The 14,044-nt window shown below is 44.6% G+C and overlaps 6 protein-coding genes across 6 annotated transcripts; 2 read left to right on the top strand and 4 right to left on the bottom strand.

Annotated features, from left to right (window-relative positions):
- Positions 1-73: 73 nt before the first annotated feature.
- On the bottom strand, positions 74-1,882 carry TrAFT101_009526 (uncharacterized protein; the record flags this gene model as incomplete). Its single annotated transcript, XM_024903887.2, has 5 exons — positions 74-448; positions 518-794; positions 857-1,127; positions 1,199-1,705; positions 1,804-1,882. 5 exons carry the CDS (start codon positions 1,880-1,882, stop codon positions 74-76), a joined length of 1,509 nt encoding a protein of 502 aa, XP_024761536.2.
- A 1,113-nt stretch (positions 1,883-2,995) lies between these two features.
- TrAFT101_009525 (uncharacterized protein) lies at positions 2,996-4,627 on the bottom strand. The gene is made up of 2 exons (XM_024901904.2): positions 3,956-4,627; positions 2,996-3,880 (listed from the first exon to the last, which is right to left on the bottom strand). Exons 1-2 carry the CDS (start codon positions 4,445-4,447, stop codon positions 3,212-3,214), a joined length of 1,161 nt encoding a protein of 386 aa, XP_024761537.2. The 5' UTR covers positions 4,448-4,627; the 3' UTR covers positions 2,996-3,211.
- A 1,118-nt stretch (positions 4,628-5,745) lies between these two features.
- On the top strand, positions 5,746-6,253 carry TrAFT101_009524 (uncharacterized protein). The gene has a single exon (XM_024908116.2). It carries the CDS (start codon positions 5,820-5,822, stop codon positions 6,189-6,191), a length of 372 nt encoding a protein of 123 aa, XP_024761538.2. The 5' UTR covers positions 5,746-5,819; the 3' UTR covers positions 6,192-6,253.
- A 608-nt stretch (positions 6,254-6,861) lies between these two features.
- Positions 6,862-8,064, bottom strand: TrAFT101_009523 (uncharacterized protein). The gene is made up of 2 exons (XM_024908117.2): positions 7,440-8,064; positions 6,862-7,380 (listed from the first exon to the last, which is right to left on the bottom strand). Exons 1-2 carry the CDS (start codon positions 8,024-8,026, stop codon positions 7,029-7,031), a joined length of 939 nt encoding a protein of 312 aa, XP_024761539.2. The 5' UTR covers positions 8,027-8,064; the 3' UTR covers positions 6,862-7,028.
- Positions 8,065-8,646: 582 nt separating this feature from the next.
- Positions 8,647-9,368, bottom strand: TrAFT101_009522 (uncharacterized protein; the record flags this gene model as incomplete). The annotated part of the gene is made up of 2 exons (XM_024903890.2): positions 8,647-9,070; positions 9,133-9,368. 2 exons carry the CDS (start codon positions 9,366-9,368, stop codon positions 8,647-8,649), a joined length of 660 nt encoding a protein of 219 aa, XP_024761540.2.
- Positions 9,369-12,371: 3,003 nt separating this feature from the next.
- On the top strand, positions 12,372-13,760 carry TrAFT101_009521 (uncharacterized protein). Its single transcript, XM_024910610.2, has 4 exons — positions 12,372-12,570; positions 12,638-12,904; positions 12,966-13,057; positions 13,120-13,760. Exons 1-4 carry the CDS (start codon positions 12,546-12,548, stop codon positions 13,744-13,746), a joined length of 1,011 nt encoding a protein of 336 aa, XP_024761541.2. The 5' UTR covers positions 12,372-12,545; the 3' UTR covers positions 13,747-13,760.
- Positions 13,761-14,044: the final 284 nt, after the last annotated feature.

Below are 14,044 nucleotides of genomic sequence, written 5' to 3'. Positions count from 1 at the left end.
ATCTTTTTTTGGTAGCAACCCATTAGGTATCATTTGTGATATAGGTTTAGCAAGTAAGGCTTGCATTCGCCATTTAATCAGACTTTCCTTCTATCTGTATAATGTCAATATCTTTCCCCCCAACTTCAGTTCTTAGTGTCAATTCCTCTCCAGATGCAATCATCTTGTGCAATTCTTTAGCGCGCTTGACTGGAGTGGTTGTATCGTCCATAAACGCAAGATCCACCAGCTCCAGGCTAAGCCCTTTCGTTTCCGGGAAGAATAAATAGATGATGGGGATAAAAGAAAAGTTGAAAACGGCGAAAATAATGTACGTTTTCCATCCAATGTTAGCGATACTCGATGGGACAATTTCCACCATCACGAAAGAGAATAACCATAGGGTTGCCGTTGCAAGGCCCATCCCTTTAGATCGATATTCAAGTGGCAATATTTCCGGCCCATAAACCTATACCATAAATATCAGTACACTGTTTGAAGGATTGAAAAACGTTTATGGAATCCCAAGATGACTTACCCAGACGCCGCCCATGAATCCCCAGGTAAAAAAGGCTTGGTATGCAAATATCATGACCACGGCGACGATTCCAGAAGTACGCGTGTTGACAGCAAGCATTGCGGCAACAATTACCATAACCATTCCCATGCAACAGGCAGAGAGCATAAACAGTCTCCGACGCCCAACGCGTTCAATCAACCACCAGGTTAGCGTAGACGCCAAAAGGAACCATAGTTGTAAGAAAATAGACATGAGCAGGGACAAATGCCGAGAGAATCCAACGGAATTTTGAAAGCTAGAGGCATCAGATTCCAGTTAATACCGCTCAAAATGTCTAATACCCCAGACCAAACTTACATAAAAGTGGTGTAATAAGCTATTGGTGTACTGCCACTCAGATCTTGCATCAGGTTGACTGCGCAAGCAATTAGGACACGACGGCACGATTTGACCTTATCAGCCCTGAATAGATCTGTCCAGCTTTTTTGAGAGTTTAATTCCAGCAACAGCGCCTCTTTTATCTCCGTAATTTCAGCAGCTACGGACTCTCTGTCTGCCGTGTCTTTGAGCGCCTGCAGAACTGTCACAGTGTCTTCAATACGATCCTTCAGGATGAGATATCGAGGAGCTACGCATTGTATTGTTAGTTTATTCGTCGATATAATATAGGTTGACTGTCGCAAAAATGGTCAAACTTACATTCAGGCATGAAAAATAAAAGAGCACTCATTAGAAGTGCGAGTGTCGACTGAAAGGCAATTGGGAAACGCCATGTGACAGGGCCAGAGTAGCTGTTCATGCCATAGTCTACTAAATTGGCAAGAAGCTGGCCGACAATGAGGAAGCTCAGAGAGCATGCGACCAAAGTGCCACGGACCTTTGCTGGTGCTGTCTCCGACTGCCAGATTGCCATATTACTAGAGATCAGTCCGAGGCCGACGCCAGCAACAATGCGACCAACCATCAGTTGGCCAACGGAGAAACTGGAAGCCTGAAGGAGAGATCCGATGGTAATGGCCAATGTTCCAAAATGCGCGAGGGTTCGGCGGCCAAATCGTCCGCCTGCAGCTGCTGTAAGAAGAGATCCAAAGAAACATCCGAGCTCAAATAGTGACGTGACCACGCCTTGTAGGGTGGAATCGAGATTAAATGTTGATTCGAAGTCAGGGGCGGTAAGCAGACCACCGATAACACCATTGTCATATCCTAGTAGAAGAAGAGTTGATCAATAACGGAGTCCATGCTCATCAGACGCATCTATTTTGAGCTTGTAGTAGAGCATAAAATAGGGCGGGATCTGGTACCGAAAAGTATGAAGCCCAAACCACTTGAAATTGTGATTCCGGCTAAAAGCTTCTTGCCTCGGAGGCCAAGAAAAACCATTTCGACGTTTTTTCTGTAATTATAGCTTCAGCTGGCGCACTTGAATTACCCGATACAAGATCTGGGCCCAGCGGCTCGGTATGGGTTGGTATCATGCACGATGTCGACCACGGCATCTGGTAGGCATACTGCTCTACAGAATCTGGGGTAGTATTTAAATTTAATAAAACGCGGGGTAGATTGAATTGGTGTGGAGTAATCGTAAATACCACGAGTATGGGTGCATCTTACAGAGTCAGGGCCTTTTCATTGGCATATCGAGTCAATATTCAAGGTCGGTGAACTACCGATCTGATAGACTAGTGATGCAACTGTCAAGTGATTGGGTTTTATTGCCGGCGCTATGTTGAGCGATCAATGCAGCCAATCATCTTGCAATTCTCGGCTCTATGCTTGGTTGTTAAGCCGCGTGCTTGTGTCTTAAAACTCAAGCTTGGGTGGTTATACACCATTTGAGCTAGTATTCGACGCTAGATTTGGGGTATAGCATCAAATTGAAAATAAGAATTATGGTCTCAGCTTCTAGAGAGGTGGGAGCAGTAAAATATTAACAGGCACATTAGTCCTTTTACTAAAAGATATATCTTAACGAGACACAACCGACGGATGTAATTCTAGAAATGAGCCAATGGCAATTATTTGCTCGGCAATATTGCACATCATCTCCCGAACAGCCACAAATTCCACTTCTCCCTTGCATCCACTGCACTGCAGTACTGCTATTGATATTTTCCCTTTTAGCCGCAGTAGACCAGATACCAGAAGTCGATGCCATGTACAGAGGCTAAGCATGCAGGCTGCTAGGCGAGTAAGGTAATGCGCATGTTAATAATAATATTAGGTGAAAGAATAAAGATCAGGAAATATAATGAAAAAAGAAGTAGCATATTAAGGATATGCCTCATTGCCTTGGTGGCCTAATAGAAGGACGTATTGGCAACTTTTCGGAGCTCATGGCCTCCATCATCTAAAACCCCAGTTAGTCATGCATGGGTAGCCACAGAGTGAAGCTTTAACAGCATCTAGGCCGAGCAGCTTATAGTTGTCCGATTGGCCCCCCTCGCCGTTTTAAAATACGGCTTATATTATGTCTCAATGGGATGAGTGCACCCTGATTTGTCTCGAATGACTTTTGGTTTACTAATCGATCTATCTACTTATCTGTCTAATTACTATCTATTTAGCTATTTACACTAGATAACTATGCTATATTATAGAGAAAATATTCTAGTTTTCAGGGTCGAGTGCTCGTCTTTTGTAATGTATATTATAAACAAGATTGTGATATGCTTGGGAACTCAACTCTCCCGCTGTTGAATACTTGCAAACTCAGGAAGATTGCGTTGCATTTTCCGTTACGGTCTTGAAAAAGGAGATGAGGGCCATAGGACCGTCTTTGTGTCTCATCACGGCTCCCATTTCCAAACCGCTGTTAATATGCTCTACTGCGCGTTTGAACATATCCTCTTCATACTCGATAACGGCACGATCAATATCATCTGTGCCATATGTTGCAATTTTGGTGGCCAGAGAGAGTGCATCTGCCATAGCGCAGTTGACACCTTCACCATTTGGAGTTGCGACGTGGGCTGCATCTCCAACCAATGTCAGGCCAGGAATAGGCTTCCAGCTCATGGTTTCTGGAGGTATGTAGTACAAAGACCAGGGGCTAAAATCCTCAGAGTGGCGAATAATATCTTTTAATTCATCTGCCCAGTCCTCGAAGAATTCTGAAGAAAGAAATAATTGACGGGTAGACTCAGTATCAGTCAAGTCCACGGCGCCACCTCGCACAAAATTTTCTGGCACCGAAATACCGAGATAAATCCTGTAAGATCCGTCGCCTTGACGCTGAATAACGATCTCTTTTGAAGAACCTAGACACACCAAAGTGCCTGCGCCAACTTTCGAAACCATCGTAGTGTAAAGAGAGTTGCCGGGGTTTATTCTTGATTCGATGTAGTGATTGCCTGAGTATTTTGGCTTTGCTTCTGTTATCTGTGAGTGCAACTATTAGTGAGTGGAGAAGGAGAAAGAGCATTAAATATCATATGACGAGGCTGATAAACGTACCGATGCTCGCACTTTACTCCAGGCACCATCTGCACCAACCACCAGCTTGAATCCAGTGGCTGAAACGCCATTTGTAAACTCAAGGATATGGTGCCCATCCTTATCCAAGGTTACTCCCTTGAGAACATGATTCCAATGGATTTTTGTACTTGGGATGGAGTCTAATAAAATCTGGCGGAGCTGAATGCGATCGATCTCGGGCGCGTCACGCCCCCCTTCTTCAGCGTGAAATACTCTCTCCCCTTTCTGGTTTGCAATTCTAAACACAGTGTCTTCATATCTCGCATACTTCAAGAACTCTTCAAAAAGACCTGCTTCTTTCAGCGCAAGCTGTCCAGTCTCTGCATGAATATCGAGGCTGCCTCCTCTGCGACCAGAATCGTCGGTTTCGTCACGCTCATAGACCACGTAGTCGATGCCTTTGCGCTCTAAAAGGCGTGCTAAGGTCAAACCACATGGCCCACCACCGATAATGGCAATGCTGGGAGACATGCTGTAGCGATCGTACTAGGGTCTTTATAACAAAGATGGTGAAAATGGCTCGGTTATGCTATGCATATGAGATGATGCTCATATCAGATCTGTGCCAAGTGCTAGATAATGCGGCCTTTATATAGATGATTAGTTCCGGCATGGTAACGAGTGGACAACTTCGACACCGCAATTTTTCGGAGTCAAAGTGAAACGTTGTACAGTGGTGGCGAGATGTGCGACTTACCCGGGCTCTTAAAACTTAAGCTAGATGCGATCCTCGGGACCGAGAGTGGCCCTCGGGTGCCGCATCTGAATCTCGTCTGCTCTAACGGAGTGCAGCGGGTCCGATTGTCTCTCATTAGACAATGCTGCATGTCTTGTCAGGTAGTATTTAATCCTATAGGCCGGTTCAAGAATAAGTGATATCAAATGACCAAATTTTAAGCTTATTCCGCGAATCATGTTGATAATAATGAGAGACTCTGCCACGTTGGACGAATCTGCATAGGGCCTTAACAGTTTATCTGTCTTACATAGAATACCTCTAAATTATCTTCGCTTTAAATAATTATTGATTCAAGATTTTCATCACCAATTGCTGTTTTGGTTAACTTAATTGTACTTCCTAGCTTTGAAAGATTGCATTTATTAACAACGTTGAACGTAGCCCACATTCTTGAGGAACTGCTAAAACTGCGTTTCGGTACCGAATCTAGCTGCAGCGTATGGAGTACCGATCCGCGAAAACGCTAATGCAGCAGGAACAAGTTATGCCAAGCACAATTATGGTACAGTGCAAGTCGAATCAACTCGAAACAGGAGTCGGGGAACAAGAGAGATATTCAGTCTCATTTACAATCTATCTCAGCTTCGGTATCTCCCAGTCATGCAGCTTTATGAGAGATCGTAACCAAGAGTGCTAGGGGTGTCGCTAGCCTAGCCTATAAACATACTGTATGGGCTAACATTGGCCTAAACCCATTGATATCCAGCAGCGATCATTGTCATCAGTGTGGTCAGTCTGAATTTGGACTGAGAAAGTGCTTTCACACGCCGCAGCAAAATCTGGTAGTTGAAAAGAAGGAGGATTTGAGACCGATTTGCTGATGCCCTTCATTGACCTCCATGCACCATTTGCTACCATTAGGAAAGTCCTCGCCCTTCACCTAGCGGCCAGGCCTGGGATTTACTAGGATCTGTACCCTTAGAATGTAGGGTTTGCTGGCCTGAGGACGAATATCCATCTGTCGATATAAATTTCAGCTGCTTTCCCATCCTGCTTCTTTTCCCATTTTTCACCCCGTTCCTTTTTTTCCCCCGCGTTCGATTTTCCATTAACAGTAACTACCATAAACTGAACTTACTTCTACAAGGCCACCTCCTCACAGACATGAAGCCCACACTCGCGCTGACAAACCTTGCCTCAGCCTCTCGGACGCAACGTTCAACGCTGACTGGAACCCCTATTGTATCCAACCTTCTGTGCCAATACCACAAGAATCGAGTCATCTTCAATGGACATACATCTTTGAGAACATTTTATACTCGCTCCCACCTTTGCAATCAGCAGCAAAAAGACGATGAGCTACCCAAGTTTAGCTTTGAGGGTTTGGGAATGAGCAAGAACGTCAGGATCTTTGTAATTGCAGTCTTGAGCATTTTCGGAACGATTGAGACCTGGGTTTGGTGTAAGGGTATTTATCGCTGGTGGAATGGCCCTTCAGAGGAAGAGAAAAAGAGGATAGAGGCTTCTCATAAATAAACGATGGAGAGCAGAGAGATATAATTCAAAATTTTGGACAGAGCTATTGAAGTAGAACGGCAACATGCATGCCTCTCTATGTATCCAATTTCTATGCAATGCACTGCTTGTGCCCTACGTGACGCATGCCGCATAACAGGCAGCAATGATGGCAAAAGTTCAGTATTCCATAAGGATTATAAATAAAACCAAAGAGCCACTCACATTTTATGTCTCGATTTTCGAAAATACAGTTTCACGGACAGCGTAATTGTCATGACAACTTCGAGAGGTGAGAACAATACACGGGGCGACAAATCAAGTTGCTTCTGAGTCAATTGCGAGGATAAGTATCGAGAATGCGTGGTATACTTAGTAGCCAATGCGAATTCTATTTATTTTAAAGTACTCTTGCCAATAAAGAGACTTTATCCTGCCATTAGAGGTTAGCGTAATGAAGAAGCGAGTGGTCGATTCTGATGTTTGACACACAATACTTCTTGCTAGCGGCCCTACTTGGCTTGTTTATTAGAACATGAGCAATACCTATTATTATAGCACTTCCGTGTTATATACACTGCCAGGCCAAAGCAACTGAACTGATATGAATATGGATCATAATCATCACGCGGCTGGGCACAAGAGAAGGGGTTTTGTAATGGAGACTGGCGACTGAATTGTAACATTTCCTCTCAATTCTTTGCAGGGGTAAGGCCTTAGCACGTTACGCATTACGCACATCCAGTGGGGCATCAACGATCATAAAGTCATTCGTTTCTGCGACCTGCTTGAGAGGCAAGTATTTTCAGTGCATGCATAGCTACTGGCACTGACTAGGTACTTCACACTATCTATTCTTTAAAATGGCTTTTCATCGAGTCTGTCGCGCACTGCTTCCTCCAGAGACTGCAGCTGGTCTTCACGGAGCCCAAGAGCTTCGTTGTCGAGTCTATCATATACCGCTCCGCCTGTAACCCAGATGCGTCGCAGCGCCGCAACGACTGCCAACGGATTGCCTTCGTCCCAGAACTTCTCTTCAACGCTTTTTACTTCATCTAGCGAGATATAAGTGACATTGAATTTCTCACCAAGCTGCTTTTCAAATTCAGCAAGAACCTGATTTGACGATTTCGTGAAAGAAGCAATCTTCAACGCCTTTCCAACAGATATTTCTGGGCGTTGTAACGCAGCCACCACTCCTTTACCAACGCTGTGTTGAAACGCCGCGGTTAGCTCCCATCGTCAGCTAAATCGGTTGTGATAACTCACTCATCCATAGCGGTGAAGCCAATAAGCTGCTCTCCATCTCCAATAATGGTTGCTTCTCTCTTCTGTAGATCAAAGCCACTGACTAAGTCTTTAGGAACCCACATCTCAATGTATGGCCCTACAACTAGATACGTAGGCTTCAAATTTTTCACCTCCTCAGCAAATACCTTGCGCACTGCCCGTTTAAACGTATGGGGCTTCTCATGTGCGCTGCCGGGGTTGTGTTCTGGGTCGGTGCCGTATTCTGAAGGGAAAAACCACCGCACGGATTCAGACTCGTCCGCTTGCTTGATGAGCTCGAATTGATGCTGTAGAGCCCCTCTACCAAGGCAACTGATTGCGGTGTCAACGCCTTGATAGGCATTTTTCACGTCTGTTGAGTCTTTTACGTCAGCGACAATAACAGATACTCCTGCGGCTTTCCATTTATTCAACAGGTCAGGCTTGGTAGACACCGTGTTTGCGGAGGTGAAAATCGAAATTTGGGGGAAGGGAGGCCAAGCGCTAATGAGCTGATTGACGATATGTTTCCCAATGTTGCCTGTGGCACCAAACACCAGGATATGCGAAGGCTTAAAGGACTCCATTGTATGAATTATAAGCGTACCAAAGATAGGTGCCTAGTTACGGGCAGAATTAAGAAAGAAAGACGAGATTTATTATATTATACTTTCGACAATCTCTGACAAACATTCCAGCGCGCCCTATTAGTCATTAATCACCACAAGTGAGGGGTACATTATACCATTGCTTATCCACATAGGAATATCGCCTGTAGCAAATCCGCGCAGTCGCTATAATTGGCATCATGCTAAACAAAATGTGTGTGCCTTGGTCGCGGCTCTCTGGAATCTCATCTCAAAATAAGCCATAAAACCCATAAAACTTTCCAGCATTTCCCAAATCAGGTATCGTTAACTTTCCTAAACTATCTCTTTCTCCACTTTGACGGCGGGCGCTGGGGGGGGGGGGAATTTGGGTGTGTATTTACTGTTCTTCCGAATCTGGGCGCCCTTGAAGTAAACAGGCGCAAGCACAACAGCAACAGAGCCCAGCAATGTCATTGTTCATTGGATTCCAAGCCCCTTAAGTATGTAGGTTGCGAATAGGAGAAAGATGGCGCCGAACACCGACCGCAAGAACGTATTGGCTGCTAGTGCTGAAGCCGCAAACTAAACCACCGCGTTAGTGATAAGCCAATTCAAGTTTAGCTGAGTAGAGGTGTAAATACCATCAAGTAGGCGTCAATTATATAACTGAACGCCTGTAAAAACACCATTGATATACCGAGACCGGTCACAAAGCCACCAATAGTAGCCACGATCCAGTGAATCTCTTTTCGGTATCCTGACCAGCCAAGCCAAAACATGCCGCCAGCGAAAAGCACAGCTCCAACCATTGCCTCAGGCATTCGCCACTCAGGTACGGGCATATTATTGTTGGCCACAAGCTTACGTGTGTAATTTGGCGCGCGTAGAGTCATTACGATACCTGTTATAATCCAGCCAAGTACAGCACCCAGCTCTGGAAGTCCGCTGATGCCAGGCCGCATGCCGTAAACTCCTTGGAAGATTTGGGGATATGCGGTGAGAAAGAGATATAAAAGGCCGTAGATGAATGCAGAGTAGAGGCTAGAGAAAGGGGAAAAAAATTAACCGTGCTCAGAGATAGGATGTGAGTAGCGTGGACATACCTCATAAGTAGGACAATAGGCTCGACCACAAGCATGCGAAACGGGCGCATGAAGTAGCGTTCAACCATCTCACCAAGGTTAACTTCAGCCTCCTCTTGCTTAGCATGAATTGCGTAGTTCTTTGTTAGCCGTCGTAGCTTGGCTGCCTTCTTAGCCAAATAAGAGGAGCACTGGTTTCTTGTACAAAGATCAAGTTCAGTACCGCAGCGGCAGAAGCCAACATTCCTGTAAGACATTGCATCCATCGCCAGCCAAGGTGGCTCATCACAATGAAGCCACCGATAAAATGCGCGCACATTGAGCCAATAAAAACGCAAATAGTGAACCATGTCACTTAGTATATCTAATTTAGTATATCTCAAGAATATTGAGAGCTTTCATGTAAATGCTTACGGCAACACCGCGCGTCTTGTTATCGAACAGGTCGACAAACACGCCGCCACCCACGGCAAGCGGAGCGGTTCCCAAAAGAAAGAAAGAAAGAAAGAAAGAAAACCTGCAAAAAATCGGTTTATCATGATGTTTTGAACATCTTTAGAAACTGCAACAGAAAATTGGAAAATTGCAGTTCCAAATGCGGCAATAACAAGGGGCAGTCGTCTTCCCTTGACCTCAGAAAGCGGTCTCCATAGCAGTGGCTTGCAGTAGTGTTAGATACGGCCTCATACAAATGAGAGATATATTCTGTTCAAAGATGGATATTAAATTAAAGCAAAGACATACCCTGATGAGAATCCCAGCACATAGAGTGTTACTCCCAGTGTAGCAACTTCTGGTGCAATATGAAACTTCTCTGATATTGTTGAGATGGCGGGAGAAAAGACGCCGCTTCCAAAGGTAGTGATAAATGTAGTAGACACAATGATCAATACTAGTCCCCATCTAATTCAGTTAGAAGGCTATGGCAAGCAGCTTTTTCGTCCCTGTACTAACTTTCTCTGCATAGACCAGTTTCGCGGATGGGTAGGGTCAGACGGTCCATCAAATTCCACAATATAGCTTTCTTTGTCCGAGAGCTCGGGGGAGGGGGGTAAAGCTTTCCGGCACCCATTGAGAGATGCGATAATTCTTCCTGGCTGGGTAAGGGATCAGGTTGGCGATTAATTGTCTCTACTCGCTCCACGGCAATTGCATCTTGTTCCACATCGCTCGAAATGGCATCGTCTCTGCTGAGTTGCTGCTCCGACTTAGACCGAAGGCCTTCCTCATTGGAATGGACTTTGGCCACTTCGATGTTGTCATCCACAGAGCCCAATTTATTATCCTCCACTAAAAAAGTAACTTCTTCCGGAGTCCTGAAATACTTGGAGGTTTGTGTATATGCCAGGTGCTAAGAGTGTCGCCTGTGATGGCAATGATTACTGAAGGTTGGAAATGCGCACACATAATTCGAAGGCTACTTCGCAGCAGTAATATATAGAAAAGTGCCTCTCCATTCTACATATATTTTCCTATATCACAACACGATCCAACTCTACCAGAAAAAAGAATTATCATTACTAAGTGTTCTTGCTTTTGCATGAACTATTCTGTAGCTGTTTAAAATTTCTAAGCAAGACTAAAGCGTGTATTTGAGGGAATCGGGAGAGTCGGCAGAGTCGGCAGCTCGGATTTCGGACTCTCGCTGATTTCTTTTCCGACTTTTTCAGCCTTCGAGCCTCAGTCATTAACACGCGATTCCCGAGTCAGCTAATGCTCGCAATAGGTTACTGAAAATCGGAAAATGATGTTTGTATGAAATACCTTAAATGGAAATAGCCATATACGGTAATAGTATTGCTCAGCAGCTGTCTTGCAGGCACAACACACTTGAAACTTGGAAATAGGAGTAGGACCCATGCTAGGGCCTCTATCGCCCTACTTTAAGTTCGGCATTATTGCTGTGGGAGGTGAAGCTGGTAACCGACCTGTTTCTCGTTAAACAGAATTGTCATGTCTTACAGGATGTAATACGAAGTACAGGAGGCCAGACCTCAAGTCTACCTAGTAGTCTAACAGCGCATGGAGTACGGCTCGGGGCGAGAGGCCGTAATCTCACATCAGCCTTTGACATGCCGCTGCTGTTGCTGTTGACGATTTCAGGCACGCAAGCTGTCCATCTCAGAAGATATTATTAAGGTACATATATGGAAAATAGCCCATAGGTTTGATATACAACGCATAACTCAACGTGACAGTTCTATGCATTTTTTAACAGTCACAATTGGGTATATCTATCAGGAGAGGTTACTGTCGCCAAGTTATTCGTCCTATAAGGAAGGCAGGAGAAGTGAAATATTAAGGGCAGATATGCTAGTATCATAACCGATGGCTTCATTCCGGGAGGGTTATCAGACCGGCATATGATTATAAGACAAGAGATGTTGCAATAACACCACATGCGGTTCACTGTGGAATCCACAAAGTTAAGATCTAGACGGTTGAAATTAAAACATAAGAGACTACAAGGTTAGAAGCCACCTGTTCAGTTTTACAAATTTTCAGCCGCAAATGAAAGCAATGCGTTGTATCTGCTGTGGCTATGTACCCGTATCGACGTGAAAATTTCCGCATCAGGGCCCAAGAAAAAGAAAAGAAGAAAGAAATACGAAGACCTTCCGCTTTCTTCAAGATCTGGTCTCCAAAGCAGGGTCTGAATATGTCGCCATGCTATACTTAGAATGCCTCAATAGTTAATAGGGTAGGAGTCGGCCTACCACGGGTTAGCAATATCTTGCGTTGAAAATTCATCCTGCTTTCTCTTTTCTTTCTCCTTTCTGGTAGTTGCTCTCTAGGGTGAGTCTTTTCTTTTTTTTTCATTTCCTTTTTTTTTTTTAATCCAAAACGCCAAGCAGATTCATCTCTTTCTCCTCACTTTCACCTTTTACATCATGTTCTATACTAACTAAGCGCTGCAAGCTCGTAATAACTTAGCAACATACAAGCTCTCAGTTAGAGAGGTTAGCGTACTACCTATTCTGTACGTTCTTAAAAAATGACGCAATGGTGAGCGGCCCTCGCTGATGAATAAAGCGGCAATGCGGCATGGAGGTTCAATCCTATCGCCGCGAACCCGCATCGGATACTTTTTAAAGGTTGCCGATAGGTAGAATCGCTTGGATAGCTATTTTGGTACTGCGTAGAAAACTCACTGGCTTCAATTCTATTTTGCTTGCAAATTTGTCAGGAAAGCTAGTGGCGGACCTTGTACAAGCGCCCGAGTTGCCCGAAGCAGCCGATACTTCATAGTATGCTTCAGTTTATGACATACTATCACGAATGATTACCAATTTCCCAATCCAAAATACCAGTGGCATTTTGTGATTCTCCTATAAATTAAACCGTGTTTGCAACTCATTAAGAAGACTCACTGCTCATCCACATGAGAATATAAGAACATTCATCGAAGACTTTCTGATCCTGACAACTTCAACATGCACAGCACGATGCGCGCCATTGGTAAGACGCTGTTACTTCAATTATCGGCTATCTCTTCGTTTCCTATTCTGACATTTCGGTGTGATAGATATTCGGGGCGATATTGGCCCTGCAGAGTCCCTTTACATGACTGAAATTCCCAAGCCCATGCCGAAAGAAGGACAGGCTTTGGTACGAGTCAAGGCTTTCGGTCTCAATCGCGCGGACATTATGCAGCGAGATGGAGAGTATCCCGTCCCCCCTTGGGCTGGCAAAGTCCTAGGACTGGAGTTTTCCGGTATAATAGAGGAGCTTGGAGAAAATAGTGAATCATCATTTAGCGTTGGCGATGAGGTGTTTTCTTTGACATATGGTGGTAAGAACACCCTCAGCGGCATTGGGTGAGAAGTTCATTTACTTAAAACTCGTTTTTCTAGGGGCGTACGCTGAGTATGTTGCTGTTTCGACACATATGTTGATCCATAAGCCCGCTCAATTATCATGGGAGCAAGCTGCAGGCATCCCCGAAGTAAGTTTTGAACGGCTTATGAGCTTCAGGATTATTTTGGTGGAGGCTGACACATCTTATAGACCTGGCTCACTGCTGCAAAAGTTATGTATATTATTGGAGAGTTCACGCGTGGTAAATCTATTCTATGGCACGCTGGTGCATCTGGCGTTTCCATTAGTGGCATCCAGCTTGCTGTTGCTGGTGGTGCCTCAGCTGTTTACGCAACAACACGATCTGACGAAAAATGCGATTTCTGCGTTAATACTTTGGGCGCCACCGCGGCTTTCAACACCACGGACCCTAACTGGGTCGATCAGGTGTTGAAGGCAACTGATGGCAAAGGTGTTGATATAATCGCCGATTTGATCGGACCCGATGTCTTTGCTGAAAATCTCAAGATCGGCGCCAGGGATGCTAGGATTGTGCTGATCGGATTGATGAGTGGGACAACATTCAAAAAGGAATTCGACATGGGTCTTCTCGCCTTCAAGAGGATTAGATACGAGGGATCAACTTTGAGAAGCAGAGATGAAGAGTTCCAGCGTAAACTGAGAGACAAATTTGTTTCGGAGGCGCTCCCCCAGTTTTTGGCTGGGAACTTCAAAGTCTACGTCGAGAAGGTCTTTCCGTGGGAACAGATAGTCGAGGCGCACAAGTTGCTGGAGGCTAACAAGACCATGGGGAAAATTATATGTACTATTAACTAAAAACCTCAGAAAAACTTATTATTTGTATTAAAATAGGCATAAACTCGTGTATTTTATGGATTTTGGTAGCTGAGAAAAAGTTGGCTGGAAAATGAATGTGTCTAGGAAATATGGTAATACGATATCACCATAGAGTTTTACACATGCCTACACTTTATGTACATGCATAAGTGCTTCAGGACTTCTTGGAGATACAGTAGATTAGGGTATACGACTTGCTCGCGTAAGAACACGGCTATTACTATTTAGAAATCACAACGCCAAGTCGCCGAGGAGCTGAGATTAAGCTCGCGCGAGA

The sequence above is a fragment of the Trichoderma asperellum genome, chromosome 6, assembly GCF_020647865.1.
Source record: "Trichoderma asperellum chromosome 6, complete sequence".
NCBI classification, from domain to species: domain Eukaryota; kingdom Fungi; phylum Ascomycota; class Sordariomycetes; order Hypocreales; family Hypocreaceae; genus Trichoderma; species Trichoderma asperellum.
The sequence above is the reverse complement of the archived record's forward strand: the minus strand, read 5'-3'. Positions and strand labels throughout refer to the sequence as shown.